We start from the raw sequence: 25,949 nt of genomic DNA, 5'->3' as shown, positions 1-25,949 counted from the left end.
TTGCTGGCTTGAATACTGTCTGGTTATTTGACCAACAGTTCTTTTGCTCAGGGCGTTCTGTATGAGCAAGAGAGAATCTAATAGCTACTTATTAGGGAGTCAAATTGTACCATCTCCTGTGTCTGCTCAGGTATAGCAAAGTGAGCATCAGAAGGCGAATAGAATGCAAAAAACGGTTTTAGAGTTTATTTTGAGGCAGGTTCTTGCTATGTAGTTTCGTCCTGCCTGGAACTTTCTATGTAGACTAGGGTGACCTTGACAGAGTAATCAATCTCCTGCCTCTGTCTTCCTAGTGCAGGTGAGGCCACCATGTCTGTCCCAAAGCGTTTATTGATGTTACGAGCAGATTTTTTTTTTTAAACAATAGTCAATACCTGCCCAGTGTTGGGTGGGTCTCCCTCCTCTGTCTCAGTGGAAGGCACAGATCCATTCTAGTGTCCATTTTAAACATGGTCCTAGCCAGAAGAGGAGCATGACGCACAATGCATACTGTCTTTCTTGTTATTTATATTTACTTTAAAACATTTACCTTAATAGGCTCCTGTGTCTCCTCCTTGTGTTGTTGTTACACTCCGTTCAGGCTTCACTTCCAAAGACCTGATAGGGGTTCAGTTTTGTCATTTGAGGCATGTGGGTAAACCTGTGAACTGTCTACATACCATCTGCAATTGGCTATACATAAATATGTCATTAATGAACATTTTATCAGATGTCCAGTTTTTTTTTTAAACTTTTTCAGAGATCTAGTGTTTATTGTACGAACATTGATGTGTTGCCTGCACGTGTGTCTGTGCGTAATGTGTATGCCTGGTACCCACAAGGGCCAGAAGAAGTTGTCAGATTCTGGAGTTACAGATGCTTGGGATCTGGTATGTGGATGTTGGGAACTGAATCCATGTCCTCTGGAAGAGCAATCTGGCTTTTAGCTGCCGAGGAGACATATCTGCAGCCCCTAGATACCCAAGATTTTAAGTTCAGCCCTTACTGTTACTATTATTATGAGAATACCTTTTATTACCTCCCAGATGCATATTTATGTCCGTCTGCATTCATCAAAGGGACTTTTGCTTTGTGTATGTGGTAGTGAAGACTAAATCTAGGCCTTGTACATGCTAGGCAAGAACTGTACTGCTAAATTATCCCAAACTGCACTAAAAAATATTGAGTTGTATCAGTTGCTGATCAAAACAGTTTCAGACCTCTGTAGCTTTCTATTACACACACACACACACACACACACACACACACACACACACACATACACACACACGTAAAACTAAAACTTCTGGAAATAATTCAGAACACAGATAAAGGCTCTAAGACAGTGATACAGGAAGGGGGCTGGAAAATTAGAGTACCAACCATAATGTAATGTTTGTATAGGTTCAGTATTTCTTACTTAACATTTAAAGGACCACACATTTTTGAAGATGTTTTCTTTTTATTTTTTGGGGGGCAGATATTTACTTAAACATCAGAATATCTTTGGGATGAAAATACAAAATTTATCCATTTTTTAATAAATCATATATATATATATATGGGTTTATACAGTCTTTTTAGTGAACTTCTGTATTGATCAACAGATCACATGAAATCAGATATGTAGTGTTCCACCTGTAACACCTTACTGCCATTCCAAAAGATTTGAAATTTGCATTTTTGAATTAGGGATGCACTAGTTTTTATAACTAACTGGCCTTCTAATAGTACATCCTTTGCTTATAGCCTAATAGTATTCTGATTAATGAGCCACACTGTTTTCTCTTTATGCCCTTCTGAGATAATGAGTTATCATTATTGCACTGATCATAATCTTGGTGTTTGGGACCCTCCATTCAAGTATGTGTTTATGAACTATCCCTTGAGAAAGGAGCCACAGTGATAGTGTTTTTTATTTCCTTAAGTGCATACAAGTAGCTGTTTTAGAATGGTCATACATAAGAAGTAAGGAGCGTCAAAGAATTAAGGGCACACAGTAATGATTTACTATTAAGCCTGGTAATTAAACCCAAAATGTGAAAGGCCATAGCAATTGAATAATACCTGACTAATGGCTTATCAGGGGGAAAAATGGCTAAAATGGCAAGTAATTAAGAAACTTTATAACACAGCCTATTTGTTGGGTATATAAGAAAGCTACTGAAAGAAACTGCTTTCTGTAGGAGCCACACAACCATTTGTCCCTTTTAACCAGTCCTAGTTAATTAATACATTCTGCATTTCCATGGTAGCAAGATAGCATCTGTAGATGCCCATAATTTAGTAGTTGCTAATGGATTAAAATAAAATGATCCTATTACAGAAATGTCAGCTGCTGTGTTGAAGAGCATAACCTAGGAGACTTCGATTTCTTTGCTTTTATTTTTGACTTCATTTTACATCCTGTTGCTTGACTCATGGTAAGATTCACAGGGATTTTATACAAGTTCATATTTCACCTTATTAGGAGAGAATTAATTTTATTACTGAATACTAGGGAAAGTGTTACTTATATATACTGACTAGGTATAATGTATTAGTCTTTTATTAAGCTATATGTAATTTTATCGTATAATAGTTCTGCTGGTGGATACTCTAAAGCATTTATAGTCTTAGATAATTTGACTTTTTTCTCATTTTCTCTCATTATCCTTTCATCGTACTCTTCAAATTACAGTAACTCATTTTACTCATAATTAAGTTTTATAACTAATTTGTTATTAAGTATGTGATGTCACATACTAGGCTAATCATTAATGAGAAGTTATAATGGACTATTTTCCATCAAAGTAGCCATAAACATGGTGGTTTATGAGGAGCTTGTTCACAGTGTTCATAAGTGGCATTGGAAAACTGTAAGATGCATCGACTTTTTATTTTTATGTGACCCGAGTTCTTATGAAGATGGATGAAGCAGGACAAGTGACTGGCGCTCCGAAGAGGAAGAGTTAGACTTGCTTGTTTGGTTGGTTGGTCTTTGAGAAAGTCTCTGTGTAGCCCTGGCTGGCCTGGAGCTCAGGACCCTTCTGCCCTTGCCTACCAAGTAAGTGGTGGATGAATTGCGTGTGCCACCAAGCCCAGTAAGGAAGAATTTCCATATCCGTTTTCACTTCTCACCTTTGGCGCATTTCTGGAGCTCTCAGAGCAATTCATGAAGAGAGAGAAGGATATCTAAGTAGGAAAGGGGGCGTTAACTTATCTTTGCTTATCAGTTCCTTTTTGGTTGCATCATGACCAAGATAATTTATAGAAGGTGGTTTATTTGGGCTTACAGTACCGGAAAAGGTCAGAGTCCATGATAATCAGGAAACGTGGCAGCCAGTGGCAGGCATGATGGTAGGAAGAGGATGCTGGGGACTCACATCCTCAACCACAACAATAAAGTGAGAGAGAAGACTGGAAATAGCACGAGACTTTCAACGTCAAAGCTCACCTCCAGTGACAACCTTCCTTCAGGAAGCTTACACGACCTAAACTGTCTCAAACAGTGTCACTGAGTGTAAGATATTGGAGACAAGGGCGGGGCATGGTGGCGCACGCCTTTAATCCCAGCACTCAGGAGGCAGAGGCAGGCAGATTGCTGTGAGTTCAAGGCCAACCTGGTCTACAAAGTGAGTCCAGGACAGCCAAGGTTAACACAGAGAGACCCTGTCTCGAAAAACCAAAAAAAAAAAAAAAAAAAAAAAAAAAAAAAAGATATTGGAGACTGCAGGGGACGTCTCATTCAAACTGCCACACTTTGATTTTAGACGAGGTGGGTCATGTACAGGAAAGTGTAAAGTCCCTATAAAAGTAACTGTTGGAACGGATCAATCAGTGGTTTCAGGAAACAAACGTCACCATGTAAAGTCAGCACTGTTTTTGTGCACCAGCGACGAGCTTATTAAGAAACCATTAAGGGTGCAAGCCCATCCCCATTAGCTGCAAAATCAAAGAAACAGAACACTCAGGATTAGTTTTACCAATGAAGCGAGTCCTCACTTCAGTGACAAGTACTAAACAGCAAGAAATCAGAGAGGCCGCAAAAAGAGTGGAAAAGCAAGACTCTCCAAAGAATAAGCAGCAAAAGCAAATGTGGGTAAATATGGTAACAGCAAATGGGGGGGACTTATGCACAGTAAAGCAGGAAAGCTACAAAAACAAACCACTTACAAACCATCCTCTGGACTGACCATTAGGATCCAGGATCTATAAGGAACTCAATACCTCTTCATGCTTAGCAACAGAAAATTCTGACTAAGAAATTAAAAGTGCAAATGATTTCTGGGGATCACAGAAAATACAAGTGGCCACGTACACTAAAAGGCCTGGGCATCGGTACTCATTTAGGGAGCTGCGAACTGAAGGCACTGCAAGTTCTCACATTCTGGTTAGAAGAGAGACCATCAGAATGACAAGGAGATGCTAGTCTACGGTGGGTATAAAGAAACATGAACCCATATATGATTTATGTGGAATATAGGTTTAAAAAAGAATCTTCAAAATAGTATAGATGTTTCTTTAAAAAATAAAAATTGAATTAGCCGCACAAATTTCAAAGGGGATTTATAGAGTGGCTTACAGGCTGCGGTCTGGTAGTTCAGCAATGGCTGTTTTCTAACAAAAAGTCCAAGAATCTGGTAGTTTAGTCCAGAGGCTGGACGTTTTCGCTGATTCTTAGTCTATGCTGGAATCCTGAAGAATTGGCTTCTACCAGTGAAAGGTGCCTCAGCAATGGAATTGATGAACCTGCTGTTGAGAATGAGAGCAAGTAGGCAAAAGCAGAAGCTGCTTCTTTCCTTTCCTCTCATGTAGGCTGCCACCAGTGTGGCCCAGATTTAGAGTGGGGCTTCTGATCCCAAATGATCTGTATGTAGGGAAGGTCTTCACACCTCAAATGGCCCAATCAAGAGAACCCTTCACAGCTGTCCCCTGCTACTTGGGCTTTAATTGATTCCAGATGTAGTCAAGTGGACAACCAAGTTCAGCTTGGTGAACTTGGCTGTCACAAGATCACCCCTGTCAGTATCAACTGGACATAGAATACTGACATCTTATGTTATGATTAATTTCCAAATGAAAACAATAGCCAGATCAGCCAGGTCATAATTATGCCTAATGTATTATAACTATCAATGTACAATTGTGAATATATTATTTACTTAGCCAGGTCATAATTATGCCTAGCATGATACAACTCTCCCACTTATAACTGCAAATGCATTATATATTTTAGAATAGGTGGAAATTTCTCCGGAGGGAACATTGTTTTAGTGTCTCATAACTTAAATATGATAACCACTGATATTATCTCAATTGACATTACTATACATGTCAAAGATATGGAAGAAAGAAAACACAAATATCTGCTTAATGTCTGTGTCTATATGCACAAACATTATTTCAAAATATGACAGAAACATCAATTTTAACCTTTGTTTCTACAACTGGTCAGGTGACTTTACCAGCTATTTGTAACTACTTTCCTCTACCACCCATCCTAAATTTCTCCACCCTCAACAAGCACTTCATAATGTCCTTCCTCCTCCTCCTCCTCCTCTTCTTCCTCTCCCCTTCATCTTCCTCCTCTTCTTCCTCCTCCTCTTCTTTCCTACTAGGAGTAATTCATACCTTCACTTCTGAAAGACCTGTGCCCTTGTCTTCCTGTGTGGGTTGGGTTGTCGTAGTTTCCTATTGATTTTAATTAAAAGACCCTCTAAAAAACTTTCCTGCACTCCAGGCAGAATCTTTCCTACCTCCATTGTGGAGAAGCAGCCCCTGTTTTCCACTGGTTCTGGATCAATCACCACCCCCTTAAAAACTGTTATTCATTTCTTAGCCTGTTGACCTAAGAGCATCAGAAGCCCAAAGTGGCGTGAAGGAAGTCTGAGTCTTCATTTCAACAGCACGTCTGTTGTATCTCCAACAGGAGTACTCCTCCATCTGCAACCAAAACTTCTGGGCCAGCAGAACTGAGGACAAGAAGGAAAAATTTTCCTGGTGTGTCACTAGCGATGATGGTGAATGGAACCCTTTCCACTTCTGCCCCTTGATTCCTCACCCATGACTACTGGCTAAGGGAGAAACAATACAAAATATTATACACTGATTCAGAGTACATTCTGCTATCTGGAGAACGCTGCCCCAGCTTCCTAGGGTACTCCTACCTAATTGGTGCTCCCTAGGGTACTCCCACCTAATTGGTGCTGTCACCGTACCTTCAAAAAGCAATCCCACTGTTTTATCAAGTCAGAAGCTTCAGGATGGTAGAAAACATGGTAAGACTAGAGGATTCAGTGAGTGTGAGTCCACTCTGGCACTCCTCTAGCTATGAAGTGAGTGCTTTGTTCAGAAGCAGTGCAGTATGGAACACTATTAGAGTAGATAAGACATTCTGTAAGTTCTCAGATGATAGTTTTGGCAGCTGCATCATTATACTCAGGGAAGGCAAATCCATAACTAGAATAAGTGCCTATTCTGGTAAGGGCAAAACATTGCCCTTTCCAAAAAGAAAATGTAATGTGGCAAGCCTACCACAAGATTGCTGGATGGTCACCCCAGAGACTGGCGTAACATGGAGGCTCAGTGTCCGTTCCTGCTTTGGAAGCATCTGTAGCTAGGGCAGCCTTGGCGAGTGGAAGTCCATGGTGTTGAACCCATGCGTAACATGTCTCTCTGCCATCATAGCCACTTGGTTCATGAGCCCATTGGGCAATGACAAGATTAGCCAGGGAAAGAGAGTGACTATACACAGGACAGGCCATCCTATCTATTTGAATTCCTCTTCTGCTCAAGTCACCGTTTGATGAATATTTACATGGGATGCAAGTATCTTCAAATCCATCTCTCACTTAAAAGGATTTACTCCCATATTTTCCACTCATGTCTTCCTCAACAGTTTTCCAATCATTCTGTTTCCCAGGCCCCGAACAGCCTGCCAATCCATGGGCTTGAGCCCAAAAATCAGTAAACAATAGCACATCTGGCCATTTCTCCTTCCAAGTAAAATGTACAGCCATGTGTACAGCCTGGAGTTCTGGCCCCTGTAATGATTTCCCTTCATTGGTGTCTTTTAGGGTTGTTCCAGAAAGGGACTATACTGTTACACTGGCTGTTTATGTGTGGTGCCCGCACAATGTGCAGAACCAACAATAAGCCAGGCCCTAGTACGCTCTCCCCCAACCAGACATGGCACAGGCCATGTGATGTACCAGTGTGCCTTCACCAGGGACATCACCAAATGACCCACCGCAGTGCTTTGAGACCTCCTACGCACTGCTGCTTGATGTGGTCTATGAGGATACCCCACCCCTGAAGTGACTTGGACATTCAATCTTGATGTGCCAGTTAGAGACGAGTGATGGGGAAGGCAGAAGAGATTTATTCAGTGGGGCCACACCCATTGGTAAGAGGAACAAAATACCCCCCATGTTCATTTGGGTACTGACATATGTGTCAAGAGTAAGCGGATGAATCAGGAAAGGAAGCAATGGTATACTTAGTAAGATGTGGTCTTCTTGGCCGTGGTTTTCAGTTCTTGTTCTTCAGTGGTCTAAAGTCCGTATTCCTGTTGTCCGTAGTTTGAAATCCTCAGTCTACAGAGAGCTCTGTCCTTGAGATGTATTCTTCCTGGAATTCAAGGTGACTCCATAGGAAAGGTTAAAGATGGTGATTTATCACCATGCCACCAGCCCAAGTGCAGGAGACAGTTAAAGATCATGGTAGAGATGTCAAAGCTCTCATTTATCTTGTAGGTCCAAGTGAAAGGTTAATGGTTTAGCAAGGGCAATTTCTAAGCACCTGTTTCGTTAATAGTATAATACATTTTAAAATTCTTTTTAAGTGTCCTGCTAGTAGCTAGACATTTAATAATATACTACAACTGTTTTAGCTTTTTCTTTTTTTTCTGAAAAATACATTTTTGCTATTTTTAAATTTTTACTTTACATCCGGATCATAGCTCCCTCCCTGCTTTCCTCCCAGTCCCACCCTCCCTCGCTCTTCCTCCCAGAAAATGAGAGCCCTCTTACCAGCCCTCCCCAGCACGTATTATTCCCAGGCTCTTTGAATTTGTCCTCAAATTAATCAATCTTTTTTCCTCAGCTTCCTGAGTAGTGGGTTACAGGCACACTTTACCATGCAAGCCTTGTTCCTTTCTTATTTTTGAAAATGCAGCAACAGTGCTAAACTCTAATTACAATATTATTGCCAGGTGTGGTGTGTTGCCTGCTTATGCTCCCAGTACTATGGAGGAGGACTGACAATTCAGGGCTGTGAAAAATGCAGAGCCTGTTTCAAAAACAAACAAACATTTAAACAAAATAAAATAAGGGCACAGTGTCACATAGGTGTGATCCTAGCCCTTGGATGTCTGAGACCTGAGAGCCACCAAGAGTTATAGATGAGGCTGGTCTCTTCTGGGAGATCTTATTTCACAATCAAATAAAGTCAACCAAACCAAGTGACATCATGAGAGAGGCCACTTGGTTCTTAGTTGTAAGGAATGCATCAATATTCTTAAGGTGGGGAGGAGACAAAAAAAAAAAAAGAATAATGGTATGTTTGTAGTAGGTTTTAACTTTACAGAATTTGCAATTGTATCATCTATAAATGTTTTTTTTTTTCCTTTAAAATTACAGAACTGTTTTTTTGTATTGGTGCACTAGCTGGAACTTTTCCCATTGAGTAGTAGAATAGCATTTATGCTTGATTTATTCTTGCAACTCATAGCATACTTTAATCAGCTTATGCTAAATATGACATTTGTTATGTATTTTTTTTAATCAAATAGCCTTTTAAAATTTTAAGTGGAGATAAAAATCAAGAATGGATCATAAATTTTATCTAGCACATTGCATATCTATTTATTTAAACATATTTCTTTCAGCTCTTAATAATGTTTTAGTTACATTCCTGTTGCTATGGCAAAATACCTGAGAAGGAGCAACGGCGGGGGAGGGGCTACTTTGGTTTACCATACCATTATGGCGGGGAAGCTATGGCGTTAGGTAGAAAAGGTATCGTGGCAGGTGCAGGAGGTCAGCTGTTCATGTTCCATCCATAGTCAGGTCCTGAGAGTGATCAGGAGATAGAGTAGGGCTATACACATCCAGGCTCACCTCTGGTGATACACTTCCTCCCTGGAGGCTATATTTCCTAAAAGTTCCACATCGTTTCAGTACCTTTGGGGAGTATTTCACATTCAAACCACTTGAAGTAAGTAAAGCTGTTGTATTGGGACAACAAACTTGTATTAATAGGCTTTGATATATATGTATATATTCACATATATGCAGTTTTGGGGAATCAATGCTAGGGCATTGTGCATTCTAGGTAAATATTTTTCTATTGAGGTACTAAACCAAACTTTTCTATTTTCAAATTGTGTTTTTATATGGTGGTACATGTCTAGATTTGTTTGGCCATATGTTTTAGATTTTTAAAATCTAAAATTTTTAAAATATTAAGAGTCTTATGTTGGCCTATTCAGGGTGAACTTGCCAAGAACTTTAAAGGGTCTGAGATTTCTCTGTAGAAGCCACAATATCAACCTGCTATAGCTTCATGGGTAGTAGTAGAAGTCAAAGGATTTTGTACCTGTTTCCTGAGCCCCAACTTCCGTAGAAATAATATATCCACTACTATAGTTTGAATTGTAGTGGAAGAGCTCAAATAATCCTTTTTTTTTTTTTTTTTTTTTTTTTTTTTGAGACAACATCTCATTATGCCATCCTGGGTGGGATGGAACTTACTGTATAGACTATGCTGTCCTTGAATTTGATGTGTTCCTCCTGCCTCTGCTTCCAGGTATACCACTAAGCCTGGACCATTTAAAAAAACGAAACAAAACAGAACACAGCAGTGAAAACAAACGTTTAAAGGACAATAACTAACCCTTTTATAAGCAGGAGAGAGATAGTGTCTGATTCATGAAGGGTGTGTTTACAACGCTTTTTGTTCTGAAAGGAGGTCCTTGGCTTTGTCTTAGCAGGCTGTTTCTTCTACCAATATTGTTCACACCATGGGAGAGAGGCTGCATAATGCCTATGGAAAGACGTGGGCAGAAGTTTCAGAGGGTTATTGTCTCCCAGAAGTTCATATAAAGGCTGATCTAGTTGTATGAGTCAGGGTTCTTCATAGGAACGAGACATAGAGAGAGAGAGGCAGAGCGAGACGGTGCGGGGGAGACAGACAGACAGACGAGACAGAGAGATAGAGAGATAGAGACCGAGACAGACAGAAAGACAGAGAGAGACAAACGGTGCGGGGGAGACAGACAGACAGAGACAGAGAGATAGAGAGATAGAGACAGAGACAGACAGAAAGACAGAGAGAGACAGAGAAAGACAGACAGACAGACATCTTTGTTTGATTTGTATTGTTGTGATAAAACTCCCTGACCAAAAGCAACCTGGGGAGGAAAGGGTTTATTTTGTCTTACACCTGCATGTCACAGTCCTACACTGAGGGAAGTCGAGGCAAGAACTGAAACAGACATCACGGAGGAAATCTGCTTACTTGCTTATTTCCAGGCTTGCTCAGGCTGCCTTCTTACAGTGCCCAGGAGTGGCCCTGCCCTTAATGCCATGGGCCCTCCCATATTAATCAATAAAATGCTTCATAGACTTGCCTACAGCCCAATCTTTTAGAGGCATTTTCTCCATTGAGGTTACTTCTTCCCAGATAACCCTAGCTTGTGCCAATTTGATAAAAAAGATTAACCACCACAGTACACACATATGCTTATTGAATTTGTTGAACCACCTTTTATTAGAGGAGTATCAACAGTTAACTCACATTTTAGGAGCTGAGAATGTTCAGTCTGTGAGCCTGGGCATCTCAGCAGTCAGAATGGTCCCACAAGACACTTAGAAACTGGACCTTGCTCAGTCTTTGGGGATGAGTGTATCCACAGTCCCAATCTGCCGCCTCAAACCTTGCAGGATGCTGAGAGCCGCTGGTCCTTAGTCAACTTCGGAATGTTGAAAATCCTGGTTCTGATACCTATGGGTGAACCAGCAGTAACAGTGATGGGTAAACCATCTGGGCAGCAAGAGAGGTTAGTGAGCAAATGGCACATAGCCATCCTGTTGTGTCCTGTTTATCTGGGTGCTAGCTGAAGGTGCCACCCAGTCTTGGGATGGATCTTTTCTCTTTAGTTTAGGTAATTGGGATTGGTTTCCCACGTGAGGCTCCCTACTCAGTTGATTCTAATTTGTGACGAGGTGACATCAAAACCAGCAGTTATGAGAGCCCTCAACATTAATTGGGATATCTAGCCTTTTACTAAAATTGTATTAGTATTGGATTACTTATTCAGTGGTTCATGGAACTAATGGAATGAAGGCATCTAGAGTTGAGGATTTCCTCATGGGAATGATTCTTTAACATTAATGCAGTTTACGGATATTAGAATTTTCGTACACCTTCTGTGCTCTTTATTCCTTCCTGCGTCTCTGCCTTCTATTGTCCTGTTGAGATCATTATCTATCAGATAGGAGCTTTTAGCATTCTATTTTAGGCATTTTACCCTGTTTTTAAAATAAAAATTTTCCCTCCTCTTGGCTTAAGAAACCTAGATTCTCAGCTATTTTCCCTCAGTGTTGCCAGGGTAGTTCAGGAGCTCATCGCTTGAAAAGCCAGTCTTTGGGATTTGGCAAATGGCAGGAAGCAATGAGGATTAGTCAGCGGCTAGCAGTCTTGATAAGGTGCCAGAGTTATTTATTTCACAGGTCCACTTTGAGGTGGCTCTGGATCACACAGGTGTTGAGGAGGAGGAGGCAGAGGAGCAACAGGGCAAAAAGCAGGTGTGCTCACTGGCTTCCTCAGCATCTAATTAATTCTACTTTTTCTTCATCCACTTCTTCCTGCTCCTCCTCCTCTCCTTCCTTCTTCTTCCTCCTCCTCCTTATTCCTTTTCCCTCTTCTTCCTCTTCTTCTTGCCCTCTCTCTTCCCCCTCCTCTCTTCTCTCTTTTCTCTTCTTCTTCTCCTTCCTCTCTCTCTCTCTCTCTCTCTCTCTCTCTCTCTCTCTCTCTCTCTCTCTCTCTCTCTCACTTATCACAATGGAGCCTGACCTCCCAGGGTTTGCAGTACTTTATAGACGTGATGCTATGATGCTTTCCTGTATATTAGATCTCACAGAAGTTCACTACAAGCTGTGTGCTAGATGATACATGAAAATAAGGATGACCAGGAAGTGTTACAAGGCCTTGCAGCTGTTCTTTTCCCTATGAATATATGTAAAGATTTGAGAGCTAACGTCTTAACCATTTGGATAGGGCTCCTCTTTACAGTTTGCAAAGCTTAGTGAAAGGAGAGGGATGCTAAGTGAACTTGGATAGGCAGACACCAGGGGAAGCTGTGAAGCAGGGACTGCCAGGGACTCCTGCAAGGGAACAGCACTCTCAGCACCACAAAGGTGCTAGAGCCTCGAATTCTCCTCTTGGTGGTGGGAAGTCAGTTGTGAGCTAATAGATAAAGTCTTTGAGCAGTAAAAGATTGGCATCAGGAAGCTATAACAACCTTCCTTTCATGTTTTTTGCTAAACAGATATATAAGGAAATCCTTCATGTTGAGTCTCTCATAAAATATAAGATTACACTAAAAGTTGGCAAATACCTGAATAAAGGAAACCATTTAAAGATTTCAGTATTTCTAGCATTATTTACCTTTTGGATATAGAAGCTGTGATGGTTCTTTATCGCCAACTTGACTGATTTGGAATTATCTCAGCCACATTTGAGTGTTTGCTAAGAGGTTCAGTTGAGGAGGGGCGAGCAGTCCTGACTGTGAGAAATACCATCCCGTAGGCTGGGATCCAGGACTGGACACAAAGGGGGAATGAAAAGCCAGTGGCCCACCAGCATCCATCTCTCCCTACACTCTGTTCTGTATATCTGCAAACAGTGAGCCCCAAACAAAGCTTCCCCTTAAATTGTTTCTCGTTAGGTGTTTGGTCACAGCCAGGAAAAAAGCGACTCCCATAGAAGTAGAGACTGTGAACATTGTTAAGCTATGCACGGCATGTTCACTGACCTGCCAACTTTTCATCTTTTCTACATCAATCTGGGGAAAACGTGGGGTCTGTGAATTAATGATGGCTTTCTTAGTTAAAGTGAGCTGTAACCTGGGGGGCTAGGGTGCTGAAAAAGTCAGTGGTTACCAAAAACATGCCAAGGCAGTAGCTTCTCATTCATTTCTCTAGTGAACTTGAAAAATGAATTTCAGGGACAACTGTAAGGTGAGTTTCAGAAAGGATTTTTTAATTTCAGGTGACAGTTAAGAGAAAGCAAGCAAGCAGAGCCCCTGCATTGAAGAACTATTTCCAAGAAATGGTTCCAGCCAAGAGTCTTGCTGCAGGGAATTTTAGGAAGGGTTGTGGCCTGTGGGTGGTCAGCCCAGCTGTCACATCCTTGAGGTACACATGTACCTCAGGAAGATCTGGGCTTGTTAGTTTTGGTCAGCTTAACACAAACCTAGACATATCTGGAAAGAAGAATTCAATTTTCTGGGGCTCACATGGTGGAAAAGAGCATTGGCTCCCACATGTTATCCCGTGACCACCACATGCATCCTGTGGGAGATGCACAACAAAACACACACACAAACATACACACACACACACACACACACACACACACACACACACACACACACACACGATACTTAAAAAGAGTAAATAAATGAGAGAGGTTGGTACCCAGCTGAAATGCTGACAATAAGTATCTGATGCTTTGCTAGGGGCTATTTGAGACTCTCGAATGTTAATGTTGTAGTTATCCACAAGGGCAGGCTTTTCTCACAACCTGACTCTGTTACTGGCAATTTGGGTTGTACGTAGGTCCTATCACCCTTGGAAGTTACCTGACATCTTTTGTGAGTGTCTGGAATCTTGTTAGGAAAAAGCAAGAGCTGAATTCTAAGGCATGCTAGCATCCTGGCAACAGTGGACCATTAGCTACTTAGAAGAATAGAAACGTAACAGGGAGCTGAGCACAGCTGCGCTAGGCGTCCTCTTCCCTTGGATTCCTATGTCTTTTCATTAAGGCTCCTTCTTTAGAGATGAGGAAGCGCTGGTTTTGAAACTGAACTTAGGCCGCCATAATCTTTGTTCCAGAAGCATTATTATCAGAAGGTGGCTCATGCACTTCTCAGAAGCTAATTAGTTGCTCTCTGCTCCTCATGCTGGGATACTACTGTGATTCATGGGTATTTATCCATCACCGCAGGGTTTTCTAATGCTATTTGGTTATGAAATTGCCTATGTTTCTGACTCAGGCCTTTTTAAAGGGCTTCCAGCAGTTTCTGGGAGGCCGCTTCTGCGTACCCTGCAAGTAGAAGGTGAGTCAGCTTGCACCCGCGGATGCTCTTGCACAGCGGTGTCCCAGGTGCAGTTTCCTGGCAGTGCCTCTCAAGTCAAGCATGGTGACAAGTTTCCTTGATGTGACCCCATTTTTTTTTCCTCTTGAGAATTTAAACTTTTCACGTCAGTAGGTAACATCAACGTGGGTTTCTATAGTTGTGTTCACGCTAGAAAGTCATTAATATTTGTACCATTAATTCCTCCTGTTGACCTCCTAAATTTAATTTGAACCGTTAAAATTAAAATGGAGGGCATCTGGGAAGATGGTTTGGGTAGTAACGTGCTATGTAAGCCTGGAGGAGACCTGAGTTTGGATCGGTAGCACCCATGTCAAATGCTGTGGGTGGGCTGCATCCCTGTAATCCTAGTGCTGGGGAGGCAGAGGCAGGATCGTTCCAGAGACTCACCTACCAGTCAGTCTAGGAAAATCAGTGAGCTTTAGGTTAAGTATGAATGAGTCTTTGTCTCAACAAAACAAACAAAACTGTGAAGAGGTATAAAGGAAGACACTGAAACTGGACATTGGCCTCCGGCTTTCTCACATGCACACACCTGAACCTGAGCACACATATGAGCATGTACACAGGCACACAGTACATAAACACACACAGTATAACACATATGAGCATGTACACAGGCACACAGTACATAAACACACACAGTATAACACAAAACTTGATTTTTTTTATTAGACATTGACTCTATGTAGTTAATGATTAGAATGGAGAGAAAAATAAAACTGTTCATGGAATGCTTCTAAAATTTATGCATCGTTCATATACATACTTGAAACATCTAACTCTTAATTTTGGGAATACTTGGGTTTTACCAGGGTGAAAATATGAGCCTCCAAACATTGTCTTTGCAACTGATGAGTGAATAATAAGGTTCTTGCTTGTTTGTTTGAATGCTCTTGAGGTTTATTTAAATCGATAGCCACAAACACTTAATAATGATTTAAGACAGACCATCACATTTGCTGGGTTTACTTAGCAGTCCTTCATTAGAATAGATATGGGGGTATGGGCAGATTTTATTGATTTCTGAAGAGTGGAAAGGAGGGTTAGGATGACTTAATAGTAGCTTAATGTCCGGGGCTTTTCAAAACTGAACTTCATGTTTGGGAACCCATAAATCAGCTGCCTGCATGAGTTATTCTCATTAATAGCAGGTTGTTGATTAGCGGGGCTTGTGCGTGATGGATGCAGATTTGAACACAGAGAGAAAAGCGAGCATCAGATTCCTTCTCCACTTTCATACAGCAGCTGCATGGACTTTAATTTGTCTGGTGCGCAGTATCACAGTTCATTGTATTCAGCTCTTGTTTTTCTTACAGACCGACCTAATGTCTTTAACACGATACCTGGTGGCAGGAAGTCACACAGCCAGGAGTAGGGGGAGGGAAGACAGAAGGCCTTCTTCCAAGATAAAATGTTTTTTGAGATAATTCCTGAGGAACCCGATCTAAACAGAGGTGTGTCCCTTGGTCCTTGAATAGCATTTAACAAAAGTTGAGGAGATGACCCTCCGAAACCACTTCGGTATTAACATCTATATGGATTATTTACTGAAACAAAACAAAACAAAACTGTGGGTCAGCCTCTGCCCCTCAGTTTCTTTGCTTTTCATTACTTGTATAGCTGTCGATGGGATGGCTTTTAGGACTGGCTTGTGGTACTCAAGGAAAGCCATGTGCCCACTCATTGTTCACCCTGTCACTTACCACCCAACTGTTCCCTCAACACAGACCTTTTTTCCACATGCGGCTCTCAGCATTCCTCTCAGATGTGCTTTCTGAGTGGTGTTGACCCACTGCTGTCATCACAATTAGGTGTGGTGTTCACACAGTCACCTTTTAAACCCTGAGTATTTGTGTGCCTTCCAAGCTTTTCGTGCTTTAGTCTCAGCTTGGAGATGTATTTAAAGAAATGTTGACCAGCAACCAGAAGGCATCTGACATAATAGAAAATTGGTCCCAGCCTTGAATGGAGCGGCATGTAGGTTGTTACTTAGTAGTAGTTCTTAAGACCTGTCACCCCAACATCCATCCTCAAAGCTGAGGGAGTCCCTGTCATTTTTAACCAGATGCATCCCGTGTCCTACCTAAAACTGTCTTCTGTCTCTTTTTTTTTTTTTCAGCTGAACTCTTCGCAAATCATATTTACTTTGCCTTGGTATGTTTTTCTGCCCTGACTTTATTTTTTTTTTTTTTCTACAATGGCAATAACATGAAAACTAAATGGACAAGGCCAAGTTCTATCCCTTCCCTCTCACCAGAAAAAAAAAAAAAAAAAGGCTAGCAGTTTTAGCAGACTCTGAATTGAGCAGGACAAGAGGAATTCTAGGAAGACTTCATGTAGCTAACGTATATATCCCCAGCATATTAAGGGGGCACTGCTTTTTACCTACTGTGTATTTCAAAGGCTAGTTCTGAGTCGACCAGGATTTATCTTACACTTAAGCAACAACTACTACTACGACAATGATGGCGACGATGACTACTGTTGCTGCTAATGCTCCTCCTCTCCCTTCCCCTACCCTCTCCTCCTTCTTCCTTTTCCTCCTCCTTCCTCTGGTTTTTTTTTTTTTTTTTAGACAGGGTTTCTTTTTGTAGCCTTGGCTTTCCTGAAACTACCTCTGTAGTCCAGGCTGGCCTCAAACTCACAGAGATTGTCCTGGCTCTGCCTCTCAGGGGCTGGAATTAAAAGTGTGCATCGCTAAGTAGTCACTGTTTTAACTCAGAGTACTCAGCGTAGCATTAGTTGCTTAATTAAGGCATTTGACCACCATCCTTACCTCTTTCTCATGGTAGTGGTAGCTAGGGTCCTAAATACATACTCACATATCTCTCTTCCTCTCTGTGTCCTCTGCTGCCAGCACACTTAACTGTTCTCTTGCAGTCAGTTTTCTCTATTCCAGTCAGAGTTATCCTTTGAAAACGTAAATCTCGGGCCAGGGTGTAGCTCAGCTGGTACTGAAGTCGCCTAGCAGCATGCATGAGGTTCCAGGGTCCGTCCTCAGTGCCACCCAAGCTGGGTGTGGTGGCGTTGTGATCACAGTGCTGTGGCAACAGAAGCAGAAGAGTCAGGCATTGAGGATAGATATCTCCAGCTATATAGACCCGCCCAGATGAGAATCTGATGATGCCTTTCCTGCTGCTGAAAGACTTCTAAGTACCAACCCCTTGAATCAGTCGCTAACCATTTTTTCTCCCCCTGAGAAGCCTGTTCTAGAATATTTTTTTTAATGATTTATATTTTTTTTAATTTGTTCACTTCACATCCCTAATGTAGCCCCTTCCCTTGTCGCCTCCAGATCCCACCCTCCCACCCTCCCTCCCTCTTCCCCTCTCCCCTCCCCTAGTCCTCAGAAAAGGGGAGCCCTCCTCCCCTAACATCTGACCTCAGCCTATCAAGTCTCATCTGGGCTGCCCGTATCCTCTTCCTCTGTGGCTTGGCAAGGCTGCCCTGCAGGGCAGAAGGGATCAATGAGTGGCCACCAGAGTCCATGTCAGAAGTAGTCTCTACTCCCCGTATAATGGGATCCCGAAGGAGACTGTGCTGCCTGTCTACTACATCTGAGCAGGGGGTGTAGGTCTATGCCTACCATGGTTCTTGGTTTGGGCATCAGTCTCTTCAGCATCCTCCCCTCCTCTGCCTGGATTTGTTGGCTCCATTGGTCTCCTTATGGAGCTCCTGTCTCCTCCAGGTCCTTCTATGGCCAAACTCTTCCATAAGACTCCCCTGCACTCCACCCTGAAGTTTGGCTGTGAGTCTTAGCTTCTGCTTCAATCCCCTGCTGGGTGGACTCTTTCAGAAGACCTCTGTGGTAGGCTCCCTTCCTGTTCCTTCTCTTCAGCTGCTTCTGGTGTCTGTTCTATTTCCCCTTCTGAATGAGAATTAAGCATCCTCCCTAGGGTCCTTATTATTTAACTTCTATAGATCTGTGTGTTTTGTAGTATGTTTAGTATTATGTGGCTAATATATGCTTATAAATAATTATATACCCTGTGTGTCTTTCTGGGTTTGAGGAACCTCACTCAGGATGATCATTTCTAGTTCCATCCATTTGCCTGCAAATTTCAAGATATCTTTGTTTTGAATAGCTGAGTAGTATTCCATTGTGTAAATGTACCACAGTTTCTTTATCCATTCTTCAGTTGAGGGACATTGAAGTTGTTTCCAAATTCTGGCTATTATAAATAAAGCTGCTATGAACATAGTTGAGCAAATGTCCTTGCTGTATGGTGGAACACCTTTCAGGTATATGCCCAGGAGTGATATAGCTGGGTCTTGAGGTAGAACTATTCCCAACTTTCTGAGAAAGCACCAGATTGATTTCCAAAGTGGTTATACAAGTTTGCACTCCCACCAGGAATGGAGGAGTGTCCCCTTTTTCTCCACATCCTCGCTAGCATGTGCTATCACTTGAATTTTTTATCTTAGCCATTCTGATAGGTGTAAGATGGAATTTCAAAGTCACTTTGACTTGCATTTCCCTGATAGCTATGGCTGTTGAAGAAAGAAATTGAAGATATCAGAAGATAGAAAGATCTCCCATGCTCATGGATTTGTAGGATTAACAACAACAGCTCAGGATCTAAAATCAAAAATTAATAAATAGGATCTCATGAAACTGAAAAGCTTCTGTAAGGCAAAAGACACTGCCAACAGAACAAAATGGCAGCATACTGTAGGATTCAGCCTTTTCCAAACCTACTGTATTTGAGGTTCTTTAATGCTTACACCTCCCTTCCAACCCACCTATCTTAGATAGGAGAGAAAAGAGGCTAATGGGAACAAGAGAAGCAGACCTCTTTTGTGCTCAATTCCTGGGAGTGATTCCCCTGGCATAGTTGGCAGGATTTCAGCAGACCAGAAATTCAACCAAAGTTACTGCTGGAACCTAGAACAGCAGCTGGAACCTAGAGTCCCAAAGCATTCTCTGGAGCAGTCTCTGTAGGAGCATCTCAAAGTGAAACGATGAACAGCCAAATAATACCAAGATGGAAAAATCCCCGCCTCCTGTTTTGGGCTCATCTTCTGTCAGAGTCTGTACTACGATGTGTTTCATCTGGCAAAAGCCGAGCCCCCACATGAGGTGGTTCATCTTCTATAGGATAAACATCACCCGATCTCTCACAAGTCTGTTCCACATCCCACACTTGGGACCACAACAACAACATGCTTACATCCATTACATATTCCACATTTGGGATCAAAACAAAAACATCTTTATCTCCACTACAGTCTGGGAATAGTTCTTCACCAACCCTACATCTGACTGAGGGCTAATATCCAAAATATATAAAGAACTCAAGGAATTAAACACCACCAAACTAAATAATCCAAATAAAAAATGGGATGCAGAACTAAACAGAGACTTCTCAACAAAGGAATAGCAAATGGCTGAGAGACACTCAAAGAAATGGTCCCTGACCTTTGCATTGGTTGCTAGCTATATCACTCTGAACTGTCTCCTTTCTGAGGCAGGCTGCAATTGGTTGTGCTTCGGGATCTTCCTCACACAGTGGATCTCAGCTGTAATAGAAACTCTCTCTTGAGATTTTTGACTCCTCAGACTGGCGATTTCCCCATTGCTACAGCCTCTAAGCTGTATCTCCCGTGGCAACCTCAGGTCCAAATGCCGTAGGCATGTCTTGATTGAAGTGTGTGGTTTTCCATACTCTGCGTTTTCCTTCTCCACATACTTAATAATTTATTAATTAAAACTCCATGCTATTTCATGCTGTTTATTCTTTTTTTAAATTTTATTTTATTAATTTATTCATATTACATCTCAGTGGTTATCCCATCCCTTGTATCCTCCCATTCTTATGCTCAAGTGTGAAGAATTGTCCGTTCAGCCTTTTTAGGTTTCCACTTCATCATCAGCATGCCACAGCAGTTAGTTAGCATCACAAACTGGAACCCAGGGAATGGTCTTAGAACCACCCTACCATGTCATGTTCAAATTACTTATTTGACTACATGTGTTTGTAAGTGGGGTGCATGTTTGGCTTTACTCATATGCATGGGCTAAGTTTTGTTTAGTTTTGCTCACAATATTGGCACATAGTGCAGGTTGAACTGAATCCAAAAATTGAGATAATTTCTATCTAGAGATAATAACAAAAGTGATAGTGACTAGGGTTGAGTAACATCTGTATTTAAGTTCTTTCCTTCATTAATTCTCTGATGTTTCTCGATCTCTTTGAATGACTTTTAATTTTCCTATTCCATAGATGGGCCATTGGAAATCTGGAAAGGTTAAATAACTCATGCAGACTTACCCAGCTTGTAACTGACATGGTGGATATTGAAAGGGATGGTTCCTGAGCCTACTGTCATCTGTGGTGATGAGCCAGCTTAGTGTGTGACATTAAAGCTGGGTTCTGGCATCTGGTAGGCCCTTTGACTTACTACATGCCCTGGGATAATGTCCTCTGTGAGGTAGGGTAATTACATGCTCTCAGTAGAGATGTGGTGAGGATTAGGGCTCTAATTAGGATGGAAAGAATACCTAATGAACATAACCACAGTTTTTACAGCAATACTAAATCAGCATTGACACTCACAGGACAGATTTTGGCAGCTCTACTTCACAATGGTTCTAGAGATTTTCTAGATCTCCAGTCTTTTTTTCTTGGCCATCATCTGTTACCTTCAACCCTCTGGCACTCATCTTAAACCATCAACTTTGTAAAGGGCTGAAGATGGGTCTACATTTCTTCTCGTGTAAAATCTGTGGTTTGGAGACAAGCATGCGTTGCTTATGTGTGAGGTTCTGATTTCCCATGCTCAGTGAGTTAGCTGGCTGAAGGCCAGTCTCTGGCTAAGAGAGAAACGCATTGGTTGTTTATTCCTAGAACAGTGTAGGGAAAAATATGTCCAAATCGTAAATTAGCATTTATTTGTGAAATTGTTAACATTTGTTGAAAATGTTTATTTCCAAGTTCCACGGGAGGCATTTTAGGGTGGTCTATGCCATACTAACACTGCACTAAGATAATGGCAATTTAGTTTAAGATTCCTTTCTCTGCTGCTGTCAAGCTTATCAACTCATAGGCCTTTCTCCATATGCTGACAGGCACTATGAGAGTAAGAAATACCTGCAAAGCTTAACTGCTTATATGTTTGCCTTAATACAGTGCATTTCCCATGTTCTTTTTTTTTTTTTTTTTTTTTTTTTTTTTTTTTTCTTTTAATGTAGTTATCTAACTCAAAGATGGTAAGGCTAATTAAAATTTAATGAAAAGCACAATGGCTAAGCTTTTAGACTACTAGGGCATTGACAGGTTGTTTAGTGAAGTTCTAATGGCTGGGTGGAAGGAGGCCCGTATCAAGAGAAGGAAGAAAATGACAGAGAATTACGACGTCCAGGGCACAATCAGTTAGGATGCCGTACTTATAAGAGAGAGAACTGTGCGATCCACGGTAGTGATATAAACAGAAGCTGGTGATGCAATGAGTGTGTAGCTTAGAGATACTGTCCAGCTTGTGTGAGCCCCCAGGCTGAATCGCTACCACCACTGAAAACAGGGTGTTTGTTGAGAAGTTCAGGTACTGCTGTCACTGAGTGCAGACACATGTCACTGAAAGTAGAATGTGGTAGCTTACACCTGAAACCCAGGGGCCCTGCACTGGAAGCATGGTGTCAGGTGTCTAGGTGCTGTCTTCAGTACAAACCTGCCCTTTAAAACCAGTTCTGTGCAGTTTCTGTGTATTTCTACGTCGGGATTGATTTATAATATCTCTATACATAAAGCTTAAAATTCTATAAATAAGCATATAAGCCCTTTATTGACTACCCCCAGACCCATTGTACTTTTCTTTTCAGTCTAAATTATTCTGTTTTCCAGAACTATAGATTCCAAAACGTTCTGTCATTGTAAGATGTCTCTGAAATATGTATGGCACGATTTAATAAGATACCTTCTAAATAATGAGTTCAAATTGTTGCGATAAATTATTAAGTAATGTTCTGTTCTCACTGTTGTGTGATTACAGTTCTGTAGACACTAAAATAATTTAGCAACTACATCATTCTTTCTAGAGCATAATTTTGTATCATTAATCTGTAAAATTATAAAGCACACTTATTCCTTTAGTGCCATTGTAGGGCTGTTGTGCTGCTTCTGTACACGGGCTTTTAAATGACAGTGTGAGTAGAGCATTGGGAGGTAGAGGAAGAGGATCATATGGCCATTCTTAGTTATCTACAGTGTTCATGACCAGTTACATAAGCCCTCGCCAAATAAAATAAAAATAAACTTATTTAAATGATTATATAATAAAAAACAGTATTCAGAGTTTATAACCTCACATACTTCTTTACTTGTGTGCAATAGCTCCATATCATTCACAAACAAAATCTTGAGTATGTAGTAATCTGTGTTCAAAGTAGACTGAAAGCCCCATATCAGTGTGTGTGTGTGTGTGTGTGTGTGTGTGTGTGTGTGTGTGTGTGCGTGCACACGTGTGTGGGCATGTGTTTTAATCTGACATAGGTGGTGTAGGGACAATAGGGACCAGACAGACATCTCAGGTTGTTTCATTTGATCTTCATTGCAGGCATTGCTTCCATGACCGTTCCCGTGTACATCGCAGAGGTCTCTCCACCCAACCTGAGAGGTCGATTGGTCACCATTAACACCCTCTTCATCACAGGGGGACAGTTTTTTGCAAGTGTTGTCGATGGAGCCTTCAGTTATCTGCAGAAGGATGGATGGAGGTTTGTAAATGGTTCTTATCTTGAATACAAGTAAACTGTAACTTTGAGGCATTGGGAAAACAGATATTTTAAATCATTGCCGTTAATTTATAAGTAGCTAAAATACATAATTTATTTTTGATGATAGACTAGAAGCCTATTGAGGATTGATATTTGGAGACTATTGGGTTTTTTAAAGCATTTTAAAAAAATATTTCTTATACTGTGTATAATCATTTGAACATAAAATAATGTAATAGATATGTGGGGAGTTTCTGAGTTACAGGAGTGACTGGATAGCTGTTTATAAACTGAAAATAAAGCTCTCTTTTCTGGGTGTAGGAAGCTATATTCTCATCTGAAAGAAACAGTATTTAAAAATACAAATTTAATACATAAAAAGTGTCTATGTGAAATATAAAATTTCTCAATGGTGGTGGCACACAACTGTAATCCCAGCACTGAGAAGGCAGAGGCAGAGAAATCTTTAAGTTCTACACCAGCCTGGTCTACGGAGTGAGTTCCAGGATATCCAGGGCTACACGGAAAAACCCTGTCTCGAAAACCAAAACAAACAAACAAACAAACAAACAAAAACCAAACAAAATTCTTGAAAATAATTTGAATAAAAATAAATGAGAAGATAAACATTAAAATTAAGTACATGTGTCATGTTTGTAAATACAACTTTGTGTTAAAGTTCAACGATGAGGGCACAGGAATTTTTTTAAATTAGTTATTTATTTACTTTATACACCCCAATCTCAGCTTCCCCTCCCTCCTCTCCTTCTTGCCCCTCCCTCTCAGCCTCCTTCTCAGAAAAGAGGAGGTCTCCCATGGAGATCAACTGGTGTTTTTATATCAACTTGCAATAAGACTAGGCGGATCTTCTTACATTGTGGTTAGACAAGGCAACTCAATCAGGGGAAAGGGATCCAGCGTCAGGCAGTGTAGTCAGAGACAGCCCCTGCATGAGGAGTCCCACATGGAGCCCCTGTGTTAGGAGTCCCACGTGCAGACCCAGCTGTGCAAGTATTACACCATGCGCAGGGGGCCTAGGTCTGTCCAGGCCGTGTTCTCTGGTTCTTCGTGCAGTTATGCAACTTTCTCCTGAGTGAGTCAGTCTCTACAGACTAATACTGCTGGGAAACTGAAGTGGAAGCTTCCCCTTTCTTCTCCACTCTTTAGATGAAAGAGGAAGCTTGTTGATATTACCGGTTTAATCTGGTATTTTCAATTTTTATTTTAAACTTAGGGCAAGTCATTGCTTAGGTGCACCTACACAGCTATAAAAAGATCTAATACATCTATTACATTTTGGTAAATTTTTAATTGTTACTAATGTAGATATATGTTGAAATATATAATATATAGTATTTAAGCCACATTTCTACTGGAAGGCTAAGCATTTAACATTTTTCATAGTGGTTACAGCAAGGACTAACTTAAAGTACAAAGTTTATGAGTGCAGTGTACTTCAGTAAAGGTGGAATTGCTGGGGCAAGCCTTAGTCCCCTTAATGGTGGGTGATAAAAATCCCAGCCCCATATCAAAATCAATCTTCTAGTGTTCATTCAGTACCTACAGAGCTGGGCTTAATTTCTTCCTAAATATGTGGGAGCAAAAAAAAAAAAAAAAGTGAGATCATTGTAGATACTAAAATATTGTATACATAGCATGGTATTAACACCAAACCCTGTATCGGTAAACAGCAGGTGTTTCATTAAGGAGTTTCATAGTTATCTACTGTTCTGATGCGTGAATAAAGGTTGAGTGACCCTGTAGGTAGAGAAGCTAAAGGAAAAAGAACATTCTGAGGTTCGTATTTGCTTGCTGCTGAGGATGGGGCACAGGGTGATAGAGCAAAACCCCAGAGAGGGAAAAATACAGTAGTTGTTACGGGCCTGGCTGTTTATAAGTTTTTTAATAAATAAATTATATTACATTTTAAGAATGTTATCATCGCATTATTAAATTGTAAATGAATAGGTATAAAATAGTCAAGAAAGTCCCAAAGACTTGGAAATTGAAGCAAGATGTTCTAAGTACTTAATAGATTTGTGGTGTTTCGAATAAGAATGGCCCCATAGGCTTTTTTATGTTTGGATGCTTGGACTTTAGTTGGTGGAACTTCTGGGGAAGGATTAGGAGGTGTGGCTTTGTTGATTGTATAGTGTTCCTGTCTGGGCTGGTCGTTGGTTACATAGTGCGTGCATTTCCTGTTAACTCACAGAGTGCCTTGTGCCTCTGTAGTGGGTTTGATGTCCAGTACTAGAAAAATTACCATGAGCCTCATATTGGCTCCCGCCCACTATTCTATTTCTACACTGGCCACTGAACTTATATATATATATATATATATATATATATATATATATATATATTTTAAGACAGGCTCTCTTGTAGCTCTGGCTGTCCTTGAGTTTACTATGTAGCTAAGGTAGGCTTTGAATTTACTTCATCCTCCTGCTTCTGCCTCTGAAGCTCTGAAATTACAGCTGTGTGACACAGTGCCCGGCTTTACCATGAAAACAGCCCCTGCTAAAATAAGTCTTCTGACAACTGTCTTTCTTAAAAGTCCCTGTCATCAGGCAATTAAATAACCTTATTTTGCTCAAAATTTCTTGTGCGTAGGAGCTATGAAGGGGCATTTATTTATCATTATGACATCCCTATAATCTCTTGTTTAAAACTTCGCATGGGATGACTCTCAGATAGCAGGAGAAATCAATCAATCATTCTTGTTCTCTCTCTCCCTCCCCCTCCTCCCCCTCTCTCTGCCCTCATTCCCCACCCTGACCTCCCACCCCCGCCAGAGAGACAGAGACAGAGTTACAGAGTCAGATACACACATGTAGAGAGAGAAAGTTGTTATAGAAACTATCCTATGAATTTGGTATAGCTCTTCATGTG

General features: G+C 41.0%; 1 protein-coding gene across 1 annotated transcript in view; it reads left to right on the top strand.

The window, feature by feature from the left end:
• Slc2a13 (solute carrier family 2 member 13) overlaps positions 1 to 25,949 on the top strand; it is a 280,523-nt gene that overhangs the window by 36,017 nt on the left and 218,557 nt on the right. The window contains exon 2 of the mRNA XM_051160231.1: positions 22,898 to 23,057. Within this exon, the coding sequence (XP_051016188.1) occupies positions 22,898 to 23,057 (160 nt within the window). The remainder of the gene's footprint in view (positions 1 to 22,897; positions 23,058 to 25,949) is intronic.

The sequence above is a fragment of the Acomys russatus genome, chromosome 17 (genome assembly GCF_903995435.1).
Source record: "Acomys russatus chromosome 17, mAcoRus1.1, whole genome shotgun sequence".
Lineage (NCBI taxonomy): Eukaryota > Metazoa > Chordata > Mammalia > Rodentia > Muridae > Acomys > Acomys russatus.
Note: the sequence above shows the minus strand (reverse complement) of the source record. Positions and strands in the feature narration are given on the sequence as shown.